The sequence below is a fragment of the Podarcis filfolensis genome, assembly GCF_964270895.1.
Source record: "Podarcis filfolensis genome assembly, chromosome: 5".
Lineage (NCBI taxonomy): Eukaryota > Metazoa > Chordata > Lepidosauria > Squamata > Lacertidae > Podarcis > Podarcis filfolensis.
The window spans coordinates 7,503,140-7,530,709 of NC_139608.1; the positions used below are offsets into that span (position 1 = coordinate 7,503,140).

A 27,570-nucleotide genomic window follows, 5' to 3' on the forward strand; every position below is an offset into this window, starting at 1 on the left:
CTCCTAGTCACCATGATGTATTCAGGAGCAGAGGCAGCCTGCCACGTGGAAAGGTGTTGGTTGGGGAGCAATAATAGCAGAGGACTGTTGCCTTCAAGCCTTGCTTGCCACTGTGGGCAGCAGGATGGGTGAACCAGTTGGACCTGTGGCCTGATCTAGCAGAGCTCTGGTTTTGCATAAGGATACGGGAAGCTGCCTTGTATGATGTCAGACGGTTGGCCCATCTAGTTCCATCTTGTCTGCACTGGCTGGCAGTGAAACTCCAGGGTTCCAGGAATTGAATCTTTCCCGGTCGTACAGGCAGGGAAGTTTTTAATGTGTGACATTTTAATGTATTTTTAATCTTTGTTGGAAGCCGCCCAGAGTGGCTGGGGAAACCCAGCCAGATGGGCGGGGTACAAATAATAAATTGTTATTTTTATTATTATTATATACCCGCGGGTATACAAATTTAAATAGCAATGATATTAATCATAATAGTTTCTGGAAGCCACTTCTGATGGATGCTCTTTTTGATACTTTCTATTTACTGGAGTTTATTTTTTCGTCTCTTCGCAGCTGTGATCCTGCCCACCCTCTGGGCTTACCTGCAAACTCTCAATGCTGAGCCCTACTTCCTGGGCCTGGGCATCTCTGCCTTTAGCTTTGCCGGGCTGATCACAGGCCCACTGTTTGGATATTGGTCTGACCGTACCCATAAAACCAAGGCCATCATCCTCTTCGCCAACTTGTTTCAGATAGCAGGTAAGTGGGGGCTGCATTGAGAGTAGTGGCGGCAGGGGCAGTGGTTGTGTTTGGGGTCAATGCATGCAGATTAGGCTCCAGTCCCCCACGGTAGGTGGAAGCTAAACTTTGCTGGAAACCACAGGAGAGGAGGAGGCTCTTGTGCTTGGTTCTTGCTTATGGATTTCCCATAGGCATCTGGTTGGCCACTGTGAGAACAGGATCCTGGATGGGCCATGGGCCTGATCCAGCAGGCTCGTCTTATGTTAAGGGACTTAAAATGTCAGATCTCTTCCAGGCGACTTGCCAAGTGATGGTTGCATCTTGCACTTTCCAGCTCATTTTCCCCATCACTTTCCTTACAGCAAAAAGTATCCCTTGGGGGAAGTGGGTTTGTTGCACAAGAGCGCAAAGTCCACCCTAACCACGCAAGCTGAATCGACCAGCATGTGATTGAATCCCACCTGCAAAAAGAGGGAGATCCCAGAAAAAGGGCGTGTAGACTTGAATTGTGCCCTGCTTTCGAGTAGAGTGCTATATTGGGGAGAAAGTTGCTTTCTCTAGAGCAAGTTGATTCATTTAAGCCTGGTTTCCTCTGCAACTCATGCTTGTCTTTCCTGTGTCTTCTGCTTCCAGGGAACTTCATGTACTTTGTTGGGGGTTCCAAATGGATGCTTCTGAGTGGTCGGCTGGTGGCAGGTAAGTGATGGAGTGGAGGGTGTGTTTATGTTTGTGCATGTGAGATTTTTCTGAATAATAGTTGCATTTGGGTGGCGGGTCTTGGAGAAAAACACTGTGTTTCCTCTTTTCTAAAAAGAAATTGGGGTGTGAGAGTATTCCTTTAATTTTATTTCCTCCCCCCCCCCCCATTTAAAATGGATACTGCTGAAGGGGAATTTCGCATTCCTTGTTTTGCTTTGCTTTTTGCCCCGCCCACTTCCACCTAGAGCTCCGCCCCTGTTGGAATGCACCCTCCCAAAGGTTTCCTGCACTTGAACCCAGCCTGCAGGCCAAAAGTAGCTCCCCCCCCACTGTGCTTTAGGGATGGTTTTGTTACACCTGCAGTGGTATCTAGGGATGCGAATGGGATCCGTTCCGGAGCCCCGTTCACATCCCGAGCGGAACGCAAGACACGACGGCGTGTCTGCACGTGCGCGGGTCGCGTTTCGCCACTTCCGCGCATGCGTGTGACGTCATTTTGAGCGTCTGTGCATGCGCGAGCGGCGAAACATGGAAGTAACGTGCTCTGTTACTTCCGGGTTGCCGCAGAGCGCAACTTGAGCGTGCGCAACCTGAAGCACATTCAACTCGAGGTATGGCTGTACACAGATCGCTTTATCTGTGTACGCCTTTCCATACTTAGAACCATACTCAGGGCGTCTTCCAACATGAAGAAATTTGCATAATTACAAATACAGTGGTACCTTGGCTGTCGAACGGCTTAGTTCCTGCACGCCACAAACCCGGAAGTGAGTGTTCCGGTTTGCGAATGTTTTTTGGAAGCTGAACATCTGACGCGGCTTCCATGACTTCCGATTGAGTACAGGAAGCTCCTGTAGCCAATCAGAAGCTGTGCCTTGGTTTTCAAACCATTTCAGGAGTCGAACAGACTCCTGGAATGGATTGAGTTTGACAACCAAGGTACCACTGTAGAACAGAAGCGGTCATAAACGATAAATGAAAAACATCAAAAAGTACACAACCAATCTGATAATGATTTACCCACAAGTCAGAATAAGATCTAAAAATAATGATACAGAAATTAACAGCCACAACTGGCCCCCATACCCAAACAAAACCCCAGCCTTAGTTTTTTTTTGTAGTTGGAGTCAGTCTGGGGCATGCCTTCCCCAGCCTGGTAGAAAAAGCTCTGCAAGGCAGGGAGCAGGTCTTTCAGGACTTACAGCTAGGATGGCCTCTGTCCTCTGTCCTCTGTCCCCCCTTCCCCCCTCTGACTCTTTGTACTTGGCCCTCCCCTGCAGGTGTGGGCACAGGAGCAGGAGCATCCATCTTTGGCTACCTCACCCGAACCACCACGTCCCAGGAGCGCGCCACGGTGTTTGCGGCTGTCATGGCATGCAGACAGGTTGGGCTACTCATCGGTAAGTCTGATTTCCTCTGCCCTCTAAAAACCTTCAGTATATTCCTGTCTGCTATGGAAAGGGCTGGGTTAACCATTAAGCAAGATAAGCACATTCTTAGGGCACTAAGGGAAGGGGGGGGGGTGCACCACAGAAATTTTTCCTTTGCCGGGTTTTTAACATTGATGGCTACAAATGGCTCAGCTGAGCGTTCATTTTCTCAGTGGAAGTCTATTAAAAATCCCAAAAGAAGAAATATGCAACAAGGCAGGCTGGGTGCCTTATCTCTACAAAGTATAGAAGCAGATGTGTTATGTAATATTAGTTTTGAGGATCTGATCAATTAAAAAAAGGAGAATTTTTTCCCTTTTTTCCTTTTTTATAAATTTTTATTCAATTTTACATATAATTTCCATAAATCATATAACATATGTTCATATCCTATACAATATTTTAGACTTCCCTCAACTACATCTGAAGATTTTTCAATCTTTATCACTTAATCTGCATTTCACTAATTTCGTTTCATTTCGACAAATCAAATTTTGTTCTGTGGTTTATTATTATTAATACTTTGAATTAGATATGTTTGGGGGTACCAAAGTGCTCAGGTCCTCTAAAGGTTTTCATCCTGCCCTGGCTATGCATTTCTGTTATTACCATACCTCCCTGGATGTTTGTGGGGACTCAGGTGGAAATCAAAGGTAGAGATCAGTCCATTTGTGGACCAATTTTCCAATCAAGACCATTTGTTTAGTCTGCAATTGCCATGGAGAAGACAGAACACGTGGAGGATGTGACTATCAAGGGTTAACGTCTACAGTGGCGGATCTCTGCCTCTGCTGTCTGCTGTCAGCATGTCTCTGAATCCTAGTTGTGGGAATTCACATGTGCGGAGAGTTCTCTTGCTTTCAGGTCCTGTTTGTGCACTTCTCATCGGCATGTGGCCGGCCACGGGGAGAGCAGGATGCTAGGACAGAGAATTATTTAACCTGACCCAGCAGGTCTCTTCTGATGCTCTGAGGAACAATAACATGCAGATTAACTGCTTGGTATGGCATAACATGCTTGCTTTGTTTCATATGGAGCAAGCGGGAGGCATCATCATCAGCCCTTCCCTGCTTAACCAGGAACAATTTATTTATTATTACAAAACAGTGTGGAAACAAACTGGGTGCAGTGCAATTGTTGCAGTTTGAAATGCACACACAGAGAAGGAGAAAGGTGTAGGATTTTTTAAAGGTGCAATACAAATGAAGGCTTATTTGGGCTTGTTTGTAGACCCAGTTCCTTGATATCCTGATGTAGCAAGTGCCTCTGCATGGAAAAGCAGTGTTTCTTTTCTTTTCATTTCACTTTTCATTTTTATACAGCCTTTCTATATTGCTGTATACAAGGCAGCTCACAAGCCGAAGAAACCATACAGTTTGCACAGCTTATAGCAGTGTGATCCAGTACAGAAATGTCATTGTGAAAATGTAACATTAAAATAAACAAGTTACAGCAGATGAAGTAATACTCAGCCATCCATTAGAATATAATAGTAATATATAATAAAATTAATATAATATAATTAATATAATAAAATTAAATATCAGCAAATAACAACTAAACAGAAATGCATTCTTAACAATTACAATCAATAATTTCTAAACTATAATCTATAAAAGTAACAGTGCAGAAAATAACAACACAAAATTAAAAGCAAAGACACACAATGTATAAAAAATATATTTTTTAAAATAAGAATAATCCCCGAACTCTCTTCCTCTCTTCCCAGCTGCTTCTGCTGTTCCTAAGTCATGGTCTGGGAAAGGCTGCTAGGGCTGGAGGGTTGGGCAAAGCAGGTGGGAAAAGCCATTGCCTGGTGGCTAGCACAAAGTCTCTTTCTCCCAGTATGTGCCTCAGCCTTGCAGATTAGCAGATAAAAGTTTCCAACCTTCTAAAAGGCAGTTGTGTTTCTGATCTGGCTTCAGAGGAGAGGAGGAGCCCCTCTTCCACAGCCAGAAGTGTAAAAGAACATACAAAGACCCTGCTTGGTCAGTGCAATTTGGGCTTGTTTGTAGTGGTCCATCCCAGCCACCATCCTGGTCTCACAGTGGCCGGCCAAATGTCCATTGGCAACCGGCGCCTCTGCTTGAAAGGATTGTTGCTACTGAGAATTATGTGAGAGTGGGTGGGCAGGTCATGCCGCAACAAGCGGAACATGGAGGTTGCAGCCTGTGTGGCTCAGTTGGTTAGCGCATGGTGCTGATAATGCCAAAATTGCAGGTTCGGTTCCTGTATGAGACAGCGGCATATTCCTGCCTTGGAGGGTTTTGCACTAGGGTCCCTTCCAACTCTACAGTTCTAATCTGTCCCCTACATAGCATAGCCAGGGCTAAATTCCTGGGTCCTGCTTTACTGCACTTGGTTGGCAGGCCTGTTGAGTCACACGCCGCACTGCTTTTGCAGGATACAGATCCTTCTGTAACTCTGCAGGTGGCGAGATTTCTGAATGCGGTTATCTCACACTCAAAAACCACCAAAAAACAACAACAACATCAAAACTAATCGGACTGTTATGATGAGAGTGCATGTTGGAGTTCGTCTTCAGTTTTCCTTTTCTGTGATCCGTCCCTTGGAGCTCTCCTGGCCCCAAGCTGTCACTTGGCTCTGCTCAATGACCCACCCTTGCATCGTGGTGTTCACCTTCTGTTGTCGGATATATCTGTTTTTATGTCTCTGTGTTTTTATGTTTGTACATATTTTATGGGCTAATAGCCGTAAATAAATATTAAATAAATAACAGTTCTAAGATTCTAAGCTTTTGTACGTTGCTGCCATGCTGCTTTCAGACACCTGACTTGCCACTTTTGCCCCCAGGGCCAGCTTGCAACCTGTTCCTGCGCCTCTGTAACTTCCAGGTGGGGCCCTTCGTGGTCGACAAGTTCACATCGCCTGGGGTGAGTAGAAGCACTTTGTTAGAAAGTATGTATAATCCAGCCTGGTGCATTTGATCCCATGGGTGAGGCAAGCTCCTCTCCACGATGGTGCAAGGCCTGGCCCATGGATGAGGCAGGATGAGGCTCCCGCCTTGAGCGGCAGGAGCCCGAGGGGTGGTGCCCCCCTTTCTTTGCCGCCTGCCCATTCCAGCAGCGCTGGCTTCCAGTGGGATCTCACGAAATGCCTGAGATCTTGCAAAGGAAACCTCACTGAAAGTTGGCACTGCTGCCAGCACTTTGCGGGCAACCGCTGTGCAATGCTGGTAAAGAGAGTGCCCTGGTAGCAGCGGGGGGACGGGGCGGACATTTCTCCTCAAGCGACAAAACAGGATGCACCGCCCCTGCACATGGCTGCTTGGTGGATTGGGCAGGGTGGGCAACACCTTTTCAGATTGCAGGTAGTGTAGAAAAGGAAGATGTCCCTGTGATTGGAAAATGAAGCGAATCAGCTAAAGGACTGGGCTGGAACCGTTGTCCCTGGCACACTAGACTTCTATGTGCAGAGCATTCTCCTGTGTGGGGGATCATTTAATTGTATCAGAATAGTCCCAGAGTAGTGCAGTTCCTATCACTTTATGTCAGCAGCTCATCCTACACTCGAGTAGGACCCTGGCAGAGACACACGCCCGATTGGCATGTTCTCTCCCTCCTGGTATTTCGTTCAGGAGCTTCATAAGCTTTTTTCCATCCGAACATGACAGCCAACAGACATCGGCACACTTAGGGATCCGCAGAATTTCCGCATCATGCACGTGACAGACCTCAGCAACTCAGCATTTTGGCTAATCTATTTACATATAAACACATACGGAGCACTGCAACGTGGCTCCCCCCCCCCTCTCTAGCATCAGACAGCAAGGGGAAACAAAACCAAAGGACAATAGTCCCACTTCACAGAGCACAGTAACACAAACATCCAGTCTCCCTCACTTCCCACTCTGTGGAGTCAAAACATACACCGTCATGTGAAAGTCAAAAATCCCATGACTGCAATCATGGAGCAGGAATTCTAACACTTTATTCCTGCCTAATTCTGGTGCAAATAGACCCAGTCTAACTTTGGGAGGAGTTATTTGTCTTTGTTAGAGGCTGAAGGAAAGTCAGAATGGTTTTGCTCTGACCCTGTGGCTAGAAACCACAGGAGGGGAGAGTTGGTTCTGTGTTCGGGTCTTGGCTGAAGACTTTCCATATGGACATCTGGCCGGCCACTGTGAGAAGAGGATACTGGCTGAGATGGGCCATTGGCCTGATCCAGCATACTCTTCCTATATTCTTACATTCTGATGCCTTGTGGTGAATATGGGGGGAGCTGGAGGGGAAGAATCAGCCACCCGCCCCCAACTATTCAACTTTTTAATTATTATTTCATTCAGTGTGTGACAAGGCTGGCAGAGCATTGCGAGAATTCAACAAAAGAGAAAAAAGCATTTGAGACCGGTCAGGTGTCAAGTAAAGAGATGAAAGATAAAGGGAAAAATATATCAGAAAGAGCTTGTACAAAAGAGGCAAAGTGGCAGTATTCCAGCATAAGACAGAAACAGGGGATCAAAGATTCATATAATCAAAACCAGCACTAGATGAAATCATATTTGGATGGAATGTGCCGACTGTGTCATTAAATAAGGTGAAAAAATAATTGCCAGGCAGCTGCAAAGACCCAACAGATCTGCTTCCTCTCTGAGAATCCAGACTTAGTGAGTGCACTTATTCGGATGCGGCTATAAATAAGGCTTTTAAAACCCCAGTTTGTAATAGACTTCGTGGAAGTGTCCTTCTAGTCTTGATCTGTTAGCAAATGAGTTATCAGTATCTTTTCTCCTTAATATTGCTCTAGCTGAAAGTTTGCAAAATTATATGTAGCATAGAGAAAGAGGATACTGAGATGTTTTTCTTCCTCTCTCCTAACACTAGAACTGGGGTAGCCGTGTTGGTCTGACGCAGTCAAAATAAATAATAAAAATAAAAAATTGTAAAAAATAATAATCAATTTTTAATTTATTTATTTTTACTAGAACTGGGGGACATTCAAAGAAGCTGAATGTGGGAAGTTTCAGGGCAGATAAATGAAATTGTTCTTCATGCAGCGCATTGCTGAAACTATAGCACTCGGTCCTGCAGGAGGCAGTGATTACCATCAACTTTGATGGCTTTAAGAGAGGATTAGAGAAATTCATGGAGGCGGAGAAGGCTATCGATGGCTCCTAGCCACAATGGCTATGCTCTGCTTCCACAGCTGGAGGCAGCCATGCTTCTGAAGTATCCCAGTTGCTGGAAACCTCAGGAGAGGAGAGTGTTCTTGTGCTCAGATCCTGCTCACTGGTTTCCCCCAAGCATCAGGTTGGCCGCTGTGAGAACAGGATGCTGGACTAGATGGGCCATTGGCCTGATCCAGCAGGCTGGCTGTAAGTCCCCGTGTCCTTTAAAAAAAAATAATTCTTTATTTTAAAAGGGTGGATCCAGACACTGTGTGTGTGTGTGTGTGTGTGTGTGTGTGTGTGTGTGTGTGCTATAAATAAGTCAGGAACTAGATTGTTATAACAAAAGAAAAAAAATCTCTATGGAAAATCGTGTTTTAAAATTTCTTGCTCTCTGGTGCCATCTGGTGTTGCATGTTTATAGCACATTCAAATCGCTGTTTTTTTTACTAAAGCAGCTGAGTCCATAGAAAGTATAGTTACAAATAGTACCGATGCAGAAAAAACAAAACAGAAAAAAGATACTGTGTACATTACAAAAAAAGGGGGGGGGGACTTGTTGTTGTAGCAAACCACCCTGTGATCCTCCAATGAAGGGTAGCACATAAATTTAACAAATAAATAAATGACGGTTCAGGGCGATGCACTCATGCTCAGGCTTTTCTTCCCTGCACTTCTTCAGATCTTCATGTGCATGGTGTGGCTGCTTCTGCAAATCATTGTTGCGACGCTGTACTACGATCTGCCGCCGCCGCCATTGGGGCACTCCTCAAAGGCCCCAGCGGCGGCTGAGCGGGACGCTGTGGAAGAGGAGGAGGAAAAGCCTCTTGTGCAACACGAGGAGGCAGCGGAGAGCAGCAGCTACGGCAGCACCTCCGCGGAGCGTCGGGAAGCTGTTTCGGGTGACGAGGTTCGGTATGTGCCCAATGGGCACTTGGCTGATGAAGAAGCCTCTTTGGAGAAGACTCCCGCCTATAATTTCAGCTCCATGACAGGTGAGCTCTCTTCCGTGGTGGGTATGGGGCCATCAAAGACAGGGGACCACATTCCCTACCAGGCAGCCTCGCAGGGGCCACATGGCAGTGGTGGGCGGGACCAGAGGCAAAAGTGGGAGGAGCAGTGGGTGGGGCTTTTACCTTTCTGCAGTAGACTAGCTCTCTTTGCCCTCACTGCAGGTGGTAGTAACAATAATAAAATTTATTTGTACCTCACTCATCTGACTGGGTTTTCCCAGCCACTCTGGGTGGCTTCCAGCATATTTGTTGTTGTTGTTGTTTAGTCATTTAGTCGTGTCCGACTCTTCATGACCCCATGGACCAGAGCATGCCAGGCACTCCTGTCTTCCACTGCCTCCCGCAGTTTGGTCAAACTCATGCTGGTAGCTTCGAGAACACTGTCCCACCATCTTGTCCTCTGTCGTCCCCTTCTCCTTGTGTCCTCCATCTTTGCCAACTTCAGGGTCTTTTCCAGGGAGTCTTCTCTTCTCATGAGGTGGCCAAAGTATTGGAGCTCAGCTTCAGGATCTGTCCTTCCAGTGAGCACTCAGGGCTGATTTCCTTAAGAATGGATAGGTTTGATCTTCTTGCAGTCCAGGGGACTCTCAAGAGTCTCCTCCAGCACCATAATTCAAAAGCATCAATTCTTCGGCGATCAGCTTTCTTTATGGTCCAGCTCTCACTTCCATACATCACTACTGGGAAAACCATAGCTTTAACTATACGGACCTTTCTTGGCAAGGTTCCAGCATATATGAAAACATAATAAATAATAAATCATTAAAGATTAAAAAGCAAGACACACGGCTTGCGAGAGAGCCCCAGGGCCCAGGTTGATGGGCCATCTGATCCCTGGACCCGAAGTTCTCCATCTCTGATCCAAAGCTTGCCCTACAAGAAGGCACATGGAGAAGGCTAGAGCTGAGCCTCCCTTTTCTGGTCTGCAAGTTCAGACAGTTGGCATGTTGGAGGATGCTACCTCAACTCTTTTTCCCATCACCATCTCATAAAACAAGCCAACCAATTTCCAAATGTTCTGGTAGCTCTCATGGCAGAAGAGGGCCTTGAGAACAGAGCGTCTTCCAAGGAAAGGACAAAATGGGAGGCAGGCAGGGGCAAAGTTAAGGTTAAAGTTAAGTTTATTAAAAAAATAATTTTACAAGTCCTTGTTTCTCAGTTTGATCGCGTTACCTGGCTTTGTATGTTTCATGGTATTTTATCCATTGTGACTTGCCATTATTTTTTATTGATTACTGCTTAACAATGCTTTATTGTTAAGTGTAAACTGTTTAATTATTATTTGCTGATATTTAACTTTACTGTTAACTATTATATTCTAATGGATGATTGAATATTGTTTTATTTGATTAGTTGATTATTTTAAAGTTAAGTTTTTATTGTGACCTTTTTTGTGTCGGATCAGATTGTTGTGAGGTGTGCAATCTTTGTTGTTTCTTCAGCTTGTGAACCACCTTATGGTATAATAATGTATAATAATATAAAAAGGCAGTATACAGATTAAAAGTGAAATGAAATAATGTCCCATCCAGCGTTGTTTTGGCTCTTTTGTGCCTCAACGAGATTTGTCATTGCAGAGTACCTGAGGGAAGAGGTGGTAGTTCTGCTGACAGCCCAGTTCATTACGCTCTTCAATCAAACCGCCCTAGAGGTAGGTGACATTTTTGATGTGTTGCATGCTCAGGCAAATCCCATGCTCATTGTATAGATTGTCCCTCTCCCTTCCTGGCTGGTTCTCACACTACTTATCCCTTTGGGAAGCGCCAATTATTTCTCATTATGTATTTGTTGTTGGTATTTGTTTTGTTTCCCGCCCTGCACCTCAAGTCCTCCCAGCTGCATTTGCAGCAATTTGTAACGCAAAATTAAAATCGGTGCCAAGCAATGAGGTCAAAAGAATAGGGTGGGTCCTAATCTATAGGCGTCAAAGGCCAGAGAAAAGAGGAACATCTTCAGCAGATGACGAAAGCTGTACAGTGAAGATGTTAGGTACACCCACAGACACTTACGGACTCATTGTTAAAACCGTGTTTATGGAAGACAATCTTACTCGGCTACGAGTGATTGCCAAAGAAGGGGAGGGGGCGCCACAGCTTAGGAGCTGCCCCAGAAAAAGCCATCTCCCAGATCCCCATTTCCTACGTCTCTTTAGTAGTAGTAGTAGTAGTAGTAGTAGTAGTAGTAGTAGTAATTTATTATTTATGCCCCAACCATCTGGCTTGGTTTTCCCAGCCACTCTTGGTGGCTCCCAACAGAACATTAAAGACACAATAAAAAAAATCGAACATTAAAAACTTCCCTAAACAGGGCTGCCTTCAGTTGTCTTCTAAAAGTTAGATAGTTGTTTATTTCCTTGACATCTGCTGGGAGGGTGTTCTACAGGGTGGGCAACACTACCAATAAGGCCCTGTGCCTGGTTCCCTGTAGCTTCACTTCTCGCAGGGAGGGAACTGCCAGAAGGCCCTCAAAGCTGGACCTCAGTGTCTGGGCTGAATGATGGAGGTGGAGACGCTCCTTCAGGTATACTAGGCCAAGGCCGTTTAGTGTGGTGGTGGAACATAAAGGGGGCCATTGGTTTCCCCTATGCTCCTGGATGCTCACGTACGTTTTCTTCCTCTAGACGATGGTGACCCCAATCACCCAGAAGTTCTTGAATTTTGGGGAGCTGGAGAACAGCATCATGTATTTCCTCTGCGGTGTGGAGGTGAGTGCCAAGACCTATGGCAAAGAGCCCTCAGACGAGGGACCAAGGTGTGAGAATCCCTCTGGGTACTTTCTTCTCCCCTCCTTAAAATGTGATTTTGTCTGACTTCTTCAGAACTGAAAGTTGTTTTTGAGGGAGACGTCAATTTCTGTAATGTGTATATTTGTGTGTAAGAGTGATCCCTGCCCAATTTCTCCAACTGTTGCCGCTGGTTAAACAGGTTGGGCAGGCTTTTAAACTGTATGCAAACCGCCAAACCTGTTAACTTTGAGAGAAAATGTGATAAGGTTATTTACCACAAGCCACCCCTTTCCAGTCTCGGGGTGGCGTGGGAGAGGTATCTAGCCCTGGTTACTCATCTGGTTAGTGATACTAGAGAGGGAAGCTAGTATCTCGTGTCCTAATCATTGGAAACTCAGTGTGGCAAAGAGGACATATTTTCTCTGTTTGGGGAAAGCTGTTTTGCTTTAAGCCACTTCTTCCAAAAGGACTTTGAAGGGGTCCCCTCCGTGACAGCTGATTTTATTCATCCGTTCATTAAATTCATATACCACCCCTCATCAGAAGATATCAGAGCAGTTCACAGAATAATATCCAAGATAAAACACAAGCAAACAATTAAACCAAAACAGCAACAAAAATAATTGCTCCCACCCCTCCCCACAGATAGGTTTAAAAGGCTGTAAGATATTAATCCGCCAAAGGCCTGGTAGAAGAGGAATGTTTTCACCTGGCACCTAAAAATGTATACAGTGGTACCTCTGGTTGTGAACGGGATCCATTTTGGAGGCCCGTTTGCAACATGAAAAGAGCGCAACCCGCAGCGGCGCATCTGCGCACGTGCGGGTTGAGATTTGCCACTTCTGCACATGTGCGTGGCGTCATTTTGCGCTTCTGCACATGTGCAAGCGGCGAAACCCGGAAGTAACCCTTTCTGGTACTTTTGGGTCGTTGTGGGACGTAACCTGAAAGAATGTAACATGAAGCGGATGTAACATGAGGTATGACTGTAATGCAGGCGCAAGGCGAACCTCCCTGGGGAAAGCATTTCACAAACGGGGAGCCACTGCAGAAAAGGCCCCGTTCTCGTATTGCTGACCTCCAGACCTCTCGTGGAGGAGGCACACGAAGAAAGGCCTCAGATGATGAGTACAGAGTCTGGGATGGTTCATGTGGGGAGAGGTGGTCCTTGAGGTACTGCGGTCCTGACTGGTGCTTATACCTTTGAAGGTGAATAGGTGCTGGAAGAGCAGCTTCAAAGGAAGGTGCTGTTACTGCTGATTGACAGGCTGGTTATGGCAACCTCCTTTAACCCCTGTTAAAATTGGGTCACCTGTCGTCATTATGACATTGCCAAAGTTGGCTACCGGGAGTAAGGTATTGGGAATCCAGTCCATCAGCCAGATCCAGTTCTTCATCCCTACTTTCATAGATCTCCCACTCCCTGGCATGATTCATTTTCACCAAGTGTCTGATAAACTGATAACTAAGGCTTAGCTATTTTTGTGGGCGGTGTATGCACCTCTTGACTGCTGTACGTGGGTCTGCCCTTGAAGACAGCTTGACTTTGAATCCAAGGTTATATAATGCTGGGTTTTGGTTGACAACAATCCGTTTCCAAGCCAAATTCAAGATGCTCATGACTGTTTCTTTTTAAAAACAATATATTTACAGGAATTTTTACAATGGGGGAAAATATTATGACGCATATAGCAACAGCCTATCAAGAATTTAAAACCAGGATAAGTGCAAACTAAGGAAAAATCACCTGGAAAGAGTAACAAAAAATATATATAAATGAAAGAATAAGGAGTGTTTGTTGCTGTATTGTGTTTTTACTGTTTTTGTTGGGAGCCCTCCAGAGTGGCTGGGGCAACCCAGTCAGATGAGTGGCATAATAATGATAATAATGCTAATAATGCTAATAATGCTAATAATGCTAATAATAATAATAATAATAATAATAATAATTGGAATTATGCCAAGCAAATCATTAGACCTAATACAATGGAATAAGGATTTTCAATAAGAAATGTTGCAATATGTCATGGTAAAAAAGTACTGTTCTTTATTTATTTTATATTAAATGATTTTTTTAGTTATTACTTCACTTTATAAAACAGAGAGAACACTTACAATAACAAAGGAAAATTAATTTTTTAAATAAAAAAACCTATAGCATAGACATACCATAGGAGTTGCTGGACATGAGTTAAAATAATGCAGTCCAAGTAAAGACTATCAGATCATCAACTATAGTTCTTGATTTGCCAGGCCTGGGGATGAAGGTTGTCTTGAAAATGATGGTTCTGCTGTATATGTTAAGCCTTTAAGGTGTACGCAGCCTCCTTCTTGGTAGAAATGCATAGGATTGCACCGTTGATGTCTAGTCATGTGAGAAGGCTGTGATGCTCAAAATGGCGGTCTTCTCTCCCCCTGCCTTCAGGTCATTGCTGGCTTCTTCCTGGTGCGCTGCCTGAGCACTCGCCTGTCTGACCGCATCCTCTTGGTCCTTGGCCTGGTCATCTGCAACATAGCCTGTGCTTGGTGCCTGTTCTTCCTGGTACGGCCCCGAGGTAATGTTGCTGAGCTCCTGACAAGGTCCTCCCATGGTCCTGTTGATCCTCTTTGGTGAAGCTGGTATCCTTGATCAGCCCCATGCCTATGCGAAGCGGAAGCCAGCTCTGGCAGAATTCCCAGTTCCCATGCTGCAGTTGGGAAATGCTGCAGCTGGAATGAACCGGGAGAGCAATAAGAAGTGGTTTCAGAGTGTTGAGATTCCTGCTTTGCTGCGGGTTGGACTAGATGCCCCTCGGGGTCCCTTCCACCTCTACAATGCTATAATTCTGTGACTGCGGACCTGGGAGCCGGGCGCTGCCCTCCAGATCTTTGTCTTGACCTTGAAACTCTCCTTAGGCCAAACCCGACATCCCTCACTGGCTCTGCTGAAATGCTTCCTGCATGTTTTGATGGAAGGTGTATGGGTGTGTTTAGAAACCAGATCACAGTGCTACCTCTGGTTGCAAACCTAATCCGTTCCGGAGGTCCGGCCGCATCCCGAGGAATTCGCAACTGGAGGACCACTTCTGCGCATGCACGCGGCGTGGTTTAGCGCTTCTGCGCATGCGCGCGGCACGTAGAGTGCTTCTGCACATGCGCGCTTGGCGAAACCCGGAAAAATACTTCCGGGGTTTGCCACATTTGCATCCCGAAGTTTCCGTATCCAGAGGGATACATAAGCGGAGGTACGACTGTATTGTACAATGGTAAAATTTGCTTTAGTTGCTCCGCCCATTTTTGCCTCTGGTCCGCCCACCACTATTATCTGGCCCTCAGAAGCCTACCCAAAAGGGAATGCGGCCCTCGGGGTGAAAAGGGTTTCCTATCCCGGATCTAAACAATTGGCCGCCATCCACAACATGGTAAAACATGTGTTTATTTGGGTAACCAATTCTTATCTCTTTGAGCCTCCCCACCCTCTTCTGGCATCCATCTGTCTCTGGAGACAATGGAGAAGTGTGCCTTTGGGGGTGAGGTCAAACTGTTGGAGATTTACAGCGCCTGCTGTGGCTGTAGAGACTGATACGGGAGAGACATGTTTTGTTGCAGCTGGGGCAGAGGGAGGGGTCTGCTTGTGCTGCTGCAGATGCACGAGGGCATTTCTTCTCTCTGCGCTCCTCCCAGCAGTCATTCCTCCTCTGGCCACTGCTGTGGATGCACGACTTGACTGCCTCAGATCTTTAATGTGGGCTTTGGGGAGGGCATAAAACCCCTTGACTTGTGTGAGAGAGGCAGATGTAATTCCATCTTCCCTGGAGGTGTAAAAATACAGCTCACCTTAGCCTTCAGTTCATCAACCGTGTGACTTTGGTCTTTGGTTCATGCACCTGACACTGGGAGGTGAATGAGCATCCTCTGATGCAAAATCCATAGGTTTAATTCTTGCCCATGCGGCTTGGAATGCAATGGCTGTGCTTGATGTCACACCTCACCATTCAAAAGGCCACAGGGTTGCTTTGGTGCAAGGCCTGTTCAGACATAGCCCGAGCATCTTTCCCTGTGCGGTGCATGGCTGCAGCATGAAAGTGGTGATGCCATGCATATGTGAATTGCAGATCTTAGGGCAATCGCGTCGGACAGCTCCTTGTTTTCTCCAGTGCATCTGTTCACACAGACAAGGGACGGGCATGTGTGCACAAGCTGATCCCTGCCCTCTCTCTGTGTTTAAAGTGGGCTCCATCAAAAACCTTCCACTGGAGGCGATGGGAGGAAATGCCTTTCACCCTCAGTGGTCCCCTCGCACATACAGATCATCCCTTGTTGCTCTCCATCACCTCGCTCCTCCTCCTTATTGAGTTCTGTGTGCTTTGCTTCTTCCAGGTACTTTTACCATCCTCCTTACAGAGTTGGTCGTTGGCGTTTTCCTGCAAGTCCTGGGCCTTCCCTTTGTTGCAGTCTCCCAAGTGTCGCTCTTTTCTAAAGTCACGGCCGAGAGAACGCAAGGTAAGGCTGTGTCTCAAATTTTAAAGTTCGGAATAGAGTACAGTGGACGCTTGGGTTGCGAACGTGATCCATGCGGGAGGCACATTCGCAACCCACAGCACAGTGTCTGCGCATGTGTGGGTTGCGTTCGGCGCTTCTGTGCATGCGCAAAGTGCAATTTAGCGTTTCTGCGTATGCGTGAGCACTGAAACCCAGAAGTAACCCGTTCTAGTACTTCCGGGTTTCGGCAAGTCCGTAACCCGAAAACGCGCAACCTGAAGCGTCTGTAACCCGAGGTATGACTGTAATTTCTTTGGAAGACAATAAGCGGGCATCCGCCCAACATGACCAGTCCAACAAGCGAGGTGTGTTAGAACTGTCACTTCAGGCTGTAGGTGGGGATGCCACTGTTTTTAAAGCTTGTGTGTGTGTAGTTAGAAAACAAATATTGCATGAAGGAAACAATAATGGACGAAGATAACTGGGAATAGAATCTCACCCTATTAATCTAAGTTTATAGCTTGCAGGGAGTGTTCAGAACTGGCATTCTCTTCCTTCAGCCTGAAGTAATGCAGTTCCATGCTGACACCTCAAGGCTCTACTCATGTTCTGCTGCATGTTTGTATTGAGCCATGTGCACACCTGTGTACACATTGATGTGTACTTCTAGTCTTGCATCATCTACTTTCAAAGAAGATTTATCTGTGCATGATTCTCTATGCTTTCCTACAAGGGTAGCCACACACACTTTGTGTCGGAGACGGAATCTTTCAGTGCTCAGAGCACTGGATAGTTACAGGATAGTCATATTTTTGGGGTGGGGGTGGGGAGAAAGGAACTATTCCTTAAATTCTAGCATTCAGTGGCTAAATAGTTCCAGTCTTGTTTTATGACATGGGTGGATCCTTTGGTCTAGAGTGGTGCTAGAGCTCCCCCCTTGATCCAAGGTACCTTAACTGCTATGCACCAGAATTGCGATTCCTGCATTGTGGGGCGCTTGGGCTAGATGACCCTTGTCACTCTCCTGATAGCTGTCTGGACAGGTGGCATCAAAGCAGAACTCTGCCGATACAGGAACACAACCACCTGCTCACTGAAAGCTTCATATTGTGTTTAAAGCCAACTCGGGGATAGATTGGTTCAGGTGAACTATCTCAAAAGGTCTAGCATCTCTCCCTCTGGCGTGGCTACCAGAGGGCAGAGTGTCTTATTTCTACCAGGATTTCAGTTTCCCAGATTCACTTCCTGATCAGGCTGCACTTTCCTGGGTCCAGTTACTGTGTGCGGCATTTGCCCTCTCCAGCACTTGTTTGCAAGGCTTGTTTGTTGGCTGGTGTTGGATTGCTCTGTGGCCTGATTTCCCTTTTTTCTTTAAAAAGAAAAATGTTCTGCCTCTCGACACCCCCCACTCCTGAGAGCAGCAAAGCATTGTTGCAACATCCTTCCAGGCTTGGGAAAATGACTCGCCTGGGTTTGCTCTTTCTCCCTCTCTGTGCGCTTGTTGGCTTGTCAAGTAACGGAAGTGAAATTGCAGTTTTGTCTTTGCCACTGCTTGCGGTTGGTTGACACGGAGAGTTGTCTGAGGCACAGCAGGCTGAAGGAGCAGCCAGGACTTTAGATGAAGCAAACACACAACCCAAATGGAATTTGTAACGAAGAACGGGCACTCGAGCTCATTTCCTCCTCCTCTTCCTGTCTATTTTTCTTTCGTGCTGTGTCTTTTTATTGTAAGCCTGACAGGGAATGATTTGCTCAAAAAAAAAAAAAAAATCATTATCAAACCAAGTCAGTCTTTTAAACTTTTTGTTTTTTTATCACACTAGTTGTGGTTATCAGTGGGCGCATTCGGTTGATTATGTTCTCATAAAGTTTTCTGTTTCTATCAACGTTTCCCCCTTTAATAAAGCAAATTCATGGGAATCCAGGATCTGAATCATTTTTTCTTGGACCTGTGCATTCCATTTTAGCCTTCTATTTCCAAGTATCAGATAGTCCGTTTCATCCAATAATTTAGGAAAGGCAGGAGAAACAAATGATGTCAGAGATAACTCAAGTGGAAAGTGGTCACTTTCAGCTCTGGGAATTATCCTGAAGGTATCTCTGTTAATTGGCACATTATTAGATGTTAGGATATAATCTATGGTGCTAGTAAATCCTCTGGGGGAGATAAAAGTAAAATAACCCTCTTGATCCCCTTGACCGTGCCCATCGCATAACAAAAGGTTATGCTTAATTATAAGTTCACAAAGATATTTCCCAGGTGGTGTTAGAGGTGGTGTCCATTGCTGCCCTCTGACAGATTTCAGGTTCGTCCTCCAAGTTTAGTCCAGATAATATTGTATTTTGTGGGAAAACAAGGCCGATCTGGGCATTGAAGTCACCTCCCAAAACAAGCCGAAGGTCTTTAAAAAATGGATATGGGAGCCTTTAGGGGCAGGGCTGAAGACACTGATAAATATTCTTTAAAATGCTTTCTTCTTCTTCCACAGGGTTCAGCCAGGGTCTCCGTCGCTCTGTAGGGGGCGTGGCCACCATCCTTGGGCCTCTGTGGGCTGGAGGCTTGACCAACAACTTGGACATCATGCTGGGGGTGATGATGGGTTTGCTGAGTCTCCTCACGGTGAGTGCCCAGTGGCCTGGCTGTGGAACTTCATTCTGGGGTCACAGTGAGAGCTCCCTATCCCTCTTTCCTCCTCTCCCTCTCGCCAGCCCCACTGTGCTGACCCACTCCTCTTCTCTGGCAGATCATGGTGGGGCTCTCATATGCATACCTGGTGGAGCCGCCCAGAAGGTACGTGTCATCACAAACATCTGAAGATGAATGCAGCTCATGATAGCCCCGTTGGATGGAGGTGCTTCTGAAGGAACAGAGAAGGTCCTGCTCACCCAGGTGAGAGCACATGTCTCCTCCACCATCTCCCTGGTCTGATGGTTGAGCGTGTGGCTTCTCAAACTCCAGTAGCCAAGTGAGGCCTGGAGAAGCTGGCGATGGAGTCTTCCTGCAAGGAGATGCAGAATAATAACCATAATAAAAATAAAAATTTATTTATATCCCGCCCTTCCCAACCGAAGCCGGGCTCAGAGCGGCTAACAACAATAAAAGTAACACAGCATTCTAAAATCAATTCAGAATCAAATTAATGGCAACCATTGGGCTAGTGATCTGTGAGGATTACCAAAGGAGGGGGTCAGGTTGTGCCCTGGCCAAAGGCCTGGTGGAACAGCTCTTTCTTGCAGGCCCTGCAGAACGATGTCAAGCTGCAGAACGATGTTAACCAGATCGGCGCCACAGCCGAAAAAGCCCTGGCTCTGGTTGTGGCCAGCCTAACCTCTCTGTGGCCCGGGAGCTTCAGGATGTTTTTGTTTGAAGACTGTAAGGTCCTCCGTGGGACATACCAGGAGAGGCGGTCCCGTAGGTACGAGGCTCCTAGGCCGTATAGGGCTTTAAAGGTTAAAACCAGCACCTTAAACCTGATCTTGTACTCCACCGGGAGCCAGTGCAGCTGGTATAGCACCGGATGAATGTGATCCCGCGGCGAGGACCCTGTAAGGAGTCTCGCTGTGGCGTTCTGCACCCGCTGGAGTTTCTGGGTCAGTCTCAAGGACAGCCCCACATAGAGTGAGACAATGGTGGTGGGGATTGCTCTGGTCTTCTTTCTACCAGGCATGTCTGCATAGTGGTTTAAAAAAATGTATTATTGAGTGTACACACACACACACACACACACAGACACACACAAAGGCACATACCTGGATTTTGATTGAAATCATTTTCTGGTTGTTGTGGAGGACAAGGAAGAACATGTATACCTTTGGTTGGGCCAGACAGATAACTTGGTGGTGGTCCCCTTTTTTTGCAATATGGAACAAATGGTCACATTTGTTAATATGGAAAAAAAACCTCCTTTAAAATCACTACTCATAAATGCAAGAGACTTTCCCCCTCAATAAGTCTTAATTGTGATAATTGAGGTTGTTTTGGTGCTTGCAATTCCATGTTTTCTTCTTGTTTTGCATATAAGTTGCACCAGTACGTACATTTTGCTCTATTTATTAAAATGTTTTTGCCCTGCGTCTGTCCACATATGAAACTTTGCCTGTGGAATGCTACTGAATCTGAAGCTCAGTTGCTGAAGGTGTCTACTGGTTGCAAATCAGGAGACCAAACATAGATGATGTGGAACTTAGCAAGCTGCCTTATTCAGAGTCAGAACATTGGTCCATGTAGATAAGTATTTCTCCACATGGACTTCTCCACTTGGATATGCTGGGGATTGAACCGAAGACCTTCTGCATGCATGTTCTTCTGTAAGAGACAGTCCTTTCCCAATGGCACCTAATGCTGTGGAGCTAGACTATGTTAGGTGAATTTGCAGTGTGGCGATATTGGATATTTTTGCATTGCTATAATCCCAAGGTAAAGGTAACAGACTCCTGGATGGTTAAGTCCAGTAAAGGCAAGAATGGGGTGCGGCACTCATCTCACTTTTCAGGCCAAGGGAGCTGACATTTGTCCACAGACAGCTTTCTGGGTCATGTGGCCAGCATGACTAAACCGCTTCTGGCACAGTGTCACTTTGATGAGTGCCAGAGCACATGGAAATGCTGTTTGCCTTCCTTCCGCAGCAGTACCTATTTATCTACTTGCATTGGTATGCTTTCAAACTGCTAGGTTGGCAGGAGCTGAGACAGAGCAACGGGAGCTCACCCCGTTGCAGGGACTTGAACCGCCGACCTTCCGATCGGCAAGTCCAGGAGGCTCAGTGGTTTAGAGCACAGCGCCACCCGTGTCCCTGCTATAATCCCAATGGGAGAGGGAGGAAGCACAGCTGCTCTATTTTTGGTGGCACCTATAGTTCTGTTCCTAAACTACTGTTAAATTCATAGGAGCCAGGGATGGGGGAGGAATTCAGTTTGGTTCACATTCTAATGTGAACCTGCCTGCCAACAGCAGCATCTTGGGTGGTTGTCACTGTGCGAAAATACATCATGTCCCCATATGTGCTAACACATTAACAGTAAGGAACCGCAGTCTGAAGGCTGAGGTTAGCAAGACAAGATGCAGATGAGCAAACAGCAACGAGGGGCTTAGGTTCTTGTTCCAGTTGGGGATGAGGGTGAAGGCTTCATTCGTTCAGGGTGGTTGAAACATTAAAAGGAAGGATTCCTCCAAACTGGGCTGAACGAGCAGCAGAATGGCAACTGCAGTTCCATGTGAGCAGGTGCACAAATTCCTTATGACATTTACGTGCTAATAAAGTTGGAACTAGTAGTGGCTGACCAGCAGTGGGACATTGGGATCATAGTGAAGAAGTTGACCCTCAGATGTTCTAATATGGAGTATGGGAAGAAGAGACTTGTGTCCCCCAAGGAGCCTGGTCTGCCTCATTCCTGCTTCTGTCCTTTTCCTGCAGGTGTCTCTTTGACTGGTGCTGGGCACCCCTGGCTGGATCCCGGTTCCATGTTGCTGCTCTCCTGCTGGGATGGGGAGTGGGAAAGAACTTGTCTCCACCCATTGAGCAAATCACAGCTCAGCCACCAACTCGTGCTATTTCACGTTCCTCCTCCTGGTCAGGTCTCCTGTCATCCACCACCTGGCTGAGGACTCTGCTCCATGCTGCCACCTAAGAGCAAAGAGTGCCATCTCCTTCCATGGCATTCCTCATTTCTTAGCCTGAACGGGGCCTGGCAAGCCATGGAACTGGATTCATGTTCGGATCTGGACTGCTGTCTGTATGTGACCACTTCCAGTTTCTCAAGGTCCTTCTTCTTCACCTGGGGTCCGTGGGCACTATATTAAAGCTTGCTTCATTCCAGGGATGGAGAACCTGCTGCCCTCCAGCCATTGCTAGACTCCAGTGCCCATCAGTCCCAGCCAACGAGGCCAGTGGGTGGTCATGGATGAGGGGAGTTCTAGTGTGGCACTATCTAGGGGGTCACAGGTTTCTCATCCCTGCTGGAAGTCTCTGCATCTCTTGGCACTGCCCTCTCCCTCCCTTTCCCCCTGCTCCTTCCTGTAGTTGTTGCCACCAAATGGCACCTGGCATTGTTTCCTTGCAATGTCACACATGCGGGCAGTGGGCAATGGGGTCAGCTGCCCAGCTTGCAAGGTGTGACCCTGGACCTGTTTGGCGAGAGGCACCGGAGCGTAATTGAGAATCATTCTGCATCCTGGAGGTTTGGGCTGTGTTCAAACAGCGACCCTGAGCAGAGACTTGCAAGTTAATCTGTTGGTGCTGCCGTTTAGGGGCTGAGCTGCGTCTTGGAGGGTGGATTAACACTGGGCAGCTGTCCGAGTAGCAGGTGTGGATGTCATTTCCATCGGATAAGGATTTGGTGTCAGGGGAGTGCTGAACCCCGTGGCTCTCCAACCCCTGCTACTCAGAACCACATATCCCTCGCCCCAGCTCCAAAGTTAGAAATGAGCCCTTGAAATGTCTTCTGGGAGGGGCTACAGGGGAAAAGCAATGGCTAGAGGCAAAATTCAGGGCCGCCCCTCCAACTTCACTGACTGTTTCCCTTACTGCATTGGATCCAGACCGTAAGAATGCATAAATACTAATCCGTGAGTACTTCAGTCATTATTTATTTAGACACTTAATATATGCCTTATATTTTAGAAAACCAACCAACCGCTTACACTTCCTCCTCCCTTCCTGCTTGTTATTTTTGTGATGACCTTTGGTTAGCCACTCAACCACACTGCTGCAATAATTAATCCCACTGAAAATGGTCACTAGGAAATTTGCACGCTCAGACTTGCATTCGTTTGAAGCATTTTTAGTTCACTCCTTGTATGAAAAAGGTCACCCGGAGTGGGTTATGGAGAATAACCTTCCCTACTCTCAAGGTTGCAATCTTAAAAACATGACACCAAAGGAAAACGATTTCTTTTTCTTGTGTGGGGAGGGGTGGGAGGAAAGACTCAAACTCAGCTTAGTTTACAAAGTTCTAAAAATGGCCTGCTGGAATGGAAGCGGCTCAGCGGCTCTAGGAGAGGCAGAACTGATGGAGTGACACTGCTTCTTTTCCTTCTGCTTCTATGAGCTCATAGAATTGTAGAATTATAGAGGTGGAAGGGACCCCGAGGGTTATCCAGTCTGACCCCCTGCTGTGCAGGGATAGCTGCTGCCAGGAGACAGTTGAGAGAGGGAAGATCGAATGGAACTGACTTCTCAGGAAAGGGCAAACCAAATGATTAAGGAGAATAGCAGTTCCCCTAGGAGGAAAGGATGCAACAGTTGGAACTTCTTAGTTTAGAGCAGTGGCTTTCAACCAGTGGGCCGTGGCACCCTGGGGTGCCTTGGATGATGGTCGGCGTGCTGTGGACAACACTGGCCTCTCTCCTTCTTTCCTTCCCTCCCTCCTCTGATGCCTTCTTGCGTTTCTGCCTCCCAAAGGCTTGCACAGCTGTTTGTTGCAGCAGCCCTGGCTACAAGGCTGTGCAGGCGAATGATGCCTCTGGGGCTGGCCAGGGAGTGCTGGTTGCCAGGAGCTGAGGTGGCCTTGGGATAAGCAAGCAAGTGGGTGATGTAGCCTAGACAGCCAGCCCGCCAGCCTTTGCTGTTGGGAATGGACGGACGAGCCCCAGGCCCCTGTGGGGCAGTGTGAGGAGGCAACTCTCTTTGGGACAGGGAGTGGGGCAGCTCAGAGACCAGGGGTGGTAGCAACAGCTGCCTGGAGGACTCCCAAGGGAGAAGAAACTGAAGGAACACTCCACACAGGAGGGTGTTCGAAAAAAAAGGGTTGAGGGGCTGCCAGCTTTGCAGGCAAGGGGTGACATAACTGGGCTCCTGAGCCCCACAGGGGTGCCACAAAAAGAATGTAGTTGGTCAGGGGAGCCATAGACTCAAAAAGGTTGAAAACCTCTGGTTTGGAGAAAAGACCCACAAGAGACGACATGGTAGAGGTTTATGAAGTTAGGTGTGGCATGGAGAAAGTTTTTCTGCTCTCATAGCGCCTGAACTTGCGGACATCCAGTTGGTAGCGTGCAATTGTTGATGTTGTTGTTATTTGACTGCCTGCTGAGTAGCCTGAATTTTCATGCTGGACTTGGAAGGGGGAAACCTCATCCATAGCCTGCATCAAAATGCAAGCTGTGAGCCTATCAGGGCATTTTAAATAAAAGTATTTTACCAAGTGGGCTGGTGGGTGAAGGTCTGATGATGCCACTCCTCTTATTTGCTTCAGTTCTGTGCTGGCCAGCAGCTCCTCTGGGTAGCACATAAATCGAGCAGGTCAATGAGGGAGTAGCACAATCTGTCCATCCCCCACCAGCCTATTCACTCACCTGCATGGAGTCCCCAGTCAACTATGGCGACCAGGTGAGTTGTGAAATGCAAAGCTACCTTCCAGGGTATCATCCTGTTTGTCAAGTTTGAGCCGTGTGAGAAGCAGCGGCCCTGAAGGAGAGATGTCCCATGCAATATCACTGTGCCACGTGGTATCTATGAACATGATGGTGCTCGTTGTGTAACACTATTTTCCCTACATGGAGGTGGGTTTGGGCAGCTTTTGAAATGGCTTCTCTGATAACAATGCCCCACCGTGCAAATAAAAATGGCTTGCACCATGTGGCAGAGGGAGAGCGAGAGTGTTCATGCACTTCACACAAGCAGTCCGACATGTGGCGATACTTCTCTGCGGTTGGGGTTCAAGTGACGACCGCCCTGCAGCCTCTGTGCCCAGATAAGTCCTTTAAAGATGCCAACACAGGATTCCATCCCAACAGTCTTTCCATGTGTCTCAGTTTCTTGCGTTCGTGTCTCTCTCTTGGATTTCTGTACGAACAACAAAAATAAACTGACACCCTACTGAAACTGCCTGAGATAATTTAATACCGTCTATAAAAGGCTAGCTGAATGTATGAAACTGCCTCATCTCTTGAAGGACACTCACTAGTTGCTATTACTGAATTTCACCTGTGGGTAACTGCTGGGGACTCAGATAGCTGAGAGGCACCATTTAAATTTCCAATATACCCAACGAAGGTGTAGGGGCTTTGCAAGACACATGGTCACCCTAGAGGGGAGGTACCACAGGACTACCACAAAGGGAAGTAGCTGAAGTATAGCTTGCCAACCTTGATGGCTGCTGAAGAAATACAACATATGCTGTTAATAATGATTGTGCAACCCGTACAGCACATAGGCGACAATTATTCACACAATTAATATTAATATACTGAGGAAGCCCAGAAAACTGTGCTCGGGGAGTGGGCTATCAGCCAACCCCAATAAATTGGCCCTGTCGGGGGCGAAATAGCAGCTCTTCAACTTTATGGACTGCTAGGGCGAAACGGAAAGCAGAGACATCACCTTGCCAACAAAGGTCCGTATAGTTAAAGCTATGTTGGGAAAGATGGAGGGCACAAGGAGAAGGGGACGACAGAGGATGAGATGGTTGGTTGGTGTTCTTGAAGCTACCAGCATGAGTTTGATCAAACTGCGGGAGGCAGTGGAGGACAGAAGTGCCTGGCGTGCTCTGGTCCATGGGGTCACGAAGAGTCGGACACGACTAAACGACTAAACAACAACAACAACAACATGGTTTTCCCAGTAGTGATGTATGGAAGTGAGAGCTGGACCATAAAGAAGGCTGATCGCCAAAGAATTGATGCTTTTAAATTATGGTGCTGGAGGAGACTCTTTAGAGTCCCATGGACTGCAAGATCAAACCTATCCATTCTGAAGGAAATCAGCCCTGAGTGCTCACTGGAAGGACAGATCCTGAAGCTGAGGCTCCAATACTTTGGCCACCTCATGAGAAGAGAAGACTCCCTGGAAAAGACCCTGATGCTGGGAAAGATGGAGGGCACAAGGAGAAGGGGACAGCAGAGGATGAGATGGTTGGACAGTGTTCTCGAAGCTACCAGCATGAGTCTGACCAAACTGCGGGAGGCAGTGGAAGACAGGAGAGCCTGGTGTGCTCTGGTTCCATGGAGTCACGAAGAGCCAGACACCACTAAATGACTAAACAACAACAACAGGGCGAAACAGGGATAGAACGCTGGAACCCTGTTTTCCATCTGCCCTTCACAGCTACCGGGAACATCACTGAACTTACTTATCTTCTTCTTGAACTTACCTAAAAAACAAGAAAAAACAAAAATTGAGTCAAGAAGTTGGATGAACTTAGTAAAATCTGACACTGCAAGTTCACTTTATTTTGGATAGCTTATAAGTTTTCATGGCTACTTTCTAAGTAGTTGTCTTAGTCTCACAAATCTGATAAATGGTGGAAAATTGTTTTTTGAACAAGAATATTAATTGTGTGAATAATTGTCACCTGTGTGCTGTACGGGTTGCACAACCTTGATGGCTGGGCAAGTTCTTGGAGGTGAGGGTTATTGATGGCAATTCTCTGTCTCCATGGTTGGAGGCAGCAATACCAGTTGCTGAAAAGCACAGGAGGGGAGAGTTTTCCGGCTGGCCTCTGTGAGGACAGGATGCTGGGCTAGATGGTCTTAGGAGAAGGTCAAGAGGAAGCCTGTTCCACCAGGGGGCTCTGTGCCACCACAAATGAGAACATAGCAGAAAACCACTAATAGCATCCCAAAGGAGAGAGGAGGGCATTTCCTTTCCTATGGCTGCATAAAAGGAAGAATGGCAAAGTGGGAAATACAAGTGCAGACACGCTCGGCCCAGAAGCAGGGTGGCTCTCATTTGAGCACGAGCCCAAATGGTTGGTGCTGGCTGTGAAAGTGGCTGGGTGTTGCACAAAAACTGCCACCCTGTGCATGGGTCATCTCCCCTGCATCCCTCCAGCTCCTTTGGGTCTGGGCTGTGGCTCTGAACCAGTTGCCCACTCCCCTTTGAGGATGGAAAGCTCTTTACGCAAACCTCATGCAATACGCCTGGTGCAGGTCTGGTTCAGGTTGGCGTGGTTTCTTTGAAATTTGAACACAGGAGTGGCGCAGCCAAGGCCAGCTTGGCCCAGAGTTCAGGGGCAAAATGCCCTTGGCCTGTTCTCTGATGGAGCTCAGCTGGGAGGAGTTTGTAGGGCTCTCTCTACCTGGTGATCTCTCACAGTATGGTGGTTCTTTGGGGGCCAAGGAAAGCTGAGGGCTCCAATCCCTTTGATAGCTGCACAGAGGGGAGCCTGAAATGACATGCTAGGTAACTCAGTGCTATGACTTCCATAAATTATGGAAAGTGAACAAATTTACATGATTGATCCAATTTTGCATAATTTATACTGTTTGCTGTGCAAAGAGGTAGAAGCTGTGCAGAGCACTAAAATCAACACACGTAAACACGCAAAGTACCTCTCTGGCTTTCTGAGATCTTGGCACATTTCAAACCATAAGGGTTACGCTTACAATATCATCCTTTCCTGAGCATCCTCTTCCAACTCGTAATGTTGGTGCGTGTGAGGCTGATTCTGCCA

The 27,570-nt window shown here is 46.9% G+C and overlaps 1 protein-coding gene across 2 annotated transcripts in view; it reads left to right on the top strand.

Moving 5' to 3' along the window:
- The window catches only part of LOC310762219 (major facilitator superfamily domain-containing protein 8-like), a 29,162-nt gene extending 4,161 nt beyond the window's left edge, over nucleotides 1-25,001 (top strand). Inside the window, exons 2-13 of one of the 2 annotated variants that reach the window (XR_014547898.1) lie at nucleotides 559-744; nucleotides 1,360-1,422; nucleotides 2,706-2,825; nucleotides 5,670-5,749; nucleotides 8,666-8,978; nucleotides 10,574-10,647; nucleotides 11,617-11,700; nucleotides 14,147-14,276; nucleotides 16,081-16,203; nucleotides 18,672-18,802; nucleotides 18,927-19,072; nucleotides 21,597-25,001. Coding sequence is in view for 1 of the 2 variants with exons in the window: in XM_083612915.1 (XP_083469041.1) it covers nucleotides 559-744; nucleotides 1,360-1,422; nucleotides 2,706-2,825; nucleotides 5,670-5,749; nucleotides 8,666-8,978; nucleotides 10,574-10,647; nucleotides 11,617-11,700; nucleotides 14,147-14,276; nucleotides 16,081-16,203; nucleotides 18,672-18,802; nucleotides 18,927-19,016 (1,394 nt within the window). In the remaining variant the exon portion in view is untranslated. Of the gene's footprint in view, nucleotides 1-558; nucleotides 745-1,359; nucleotides 1,423-2,705; nucleotides 2,826-5,669; nucleotides 5,750-8,665; nucleotides 8,979-10,573; nucleotides 10,648-11,616; nucleotides 11,701-14,146; nucleotides 14,277-16,080; nucleotides 16,204-18,671; nucleotides 18,803-18,926; nucleotides 19,308-21,596 lie in introns of those variants that run through there. The other variant, XM_083612915.1, reaches the window with a different exon arrangement.
- The last annotated feature ends 2,569 nt before the right edge of the window (nucleotides 25,002-27,570 follow it).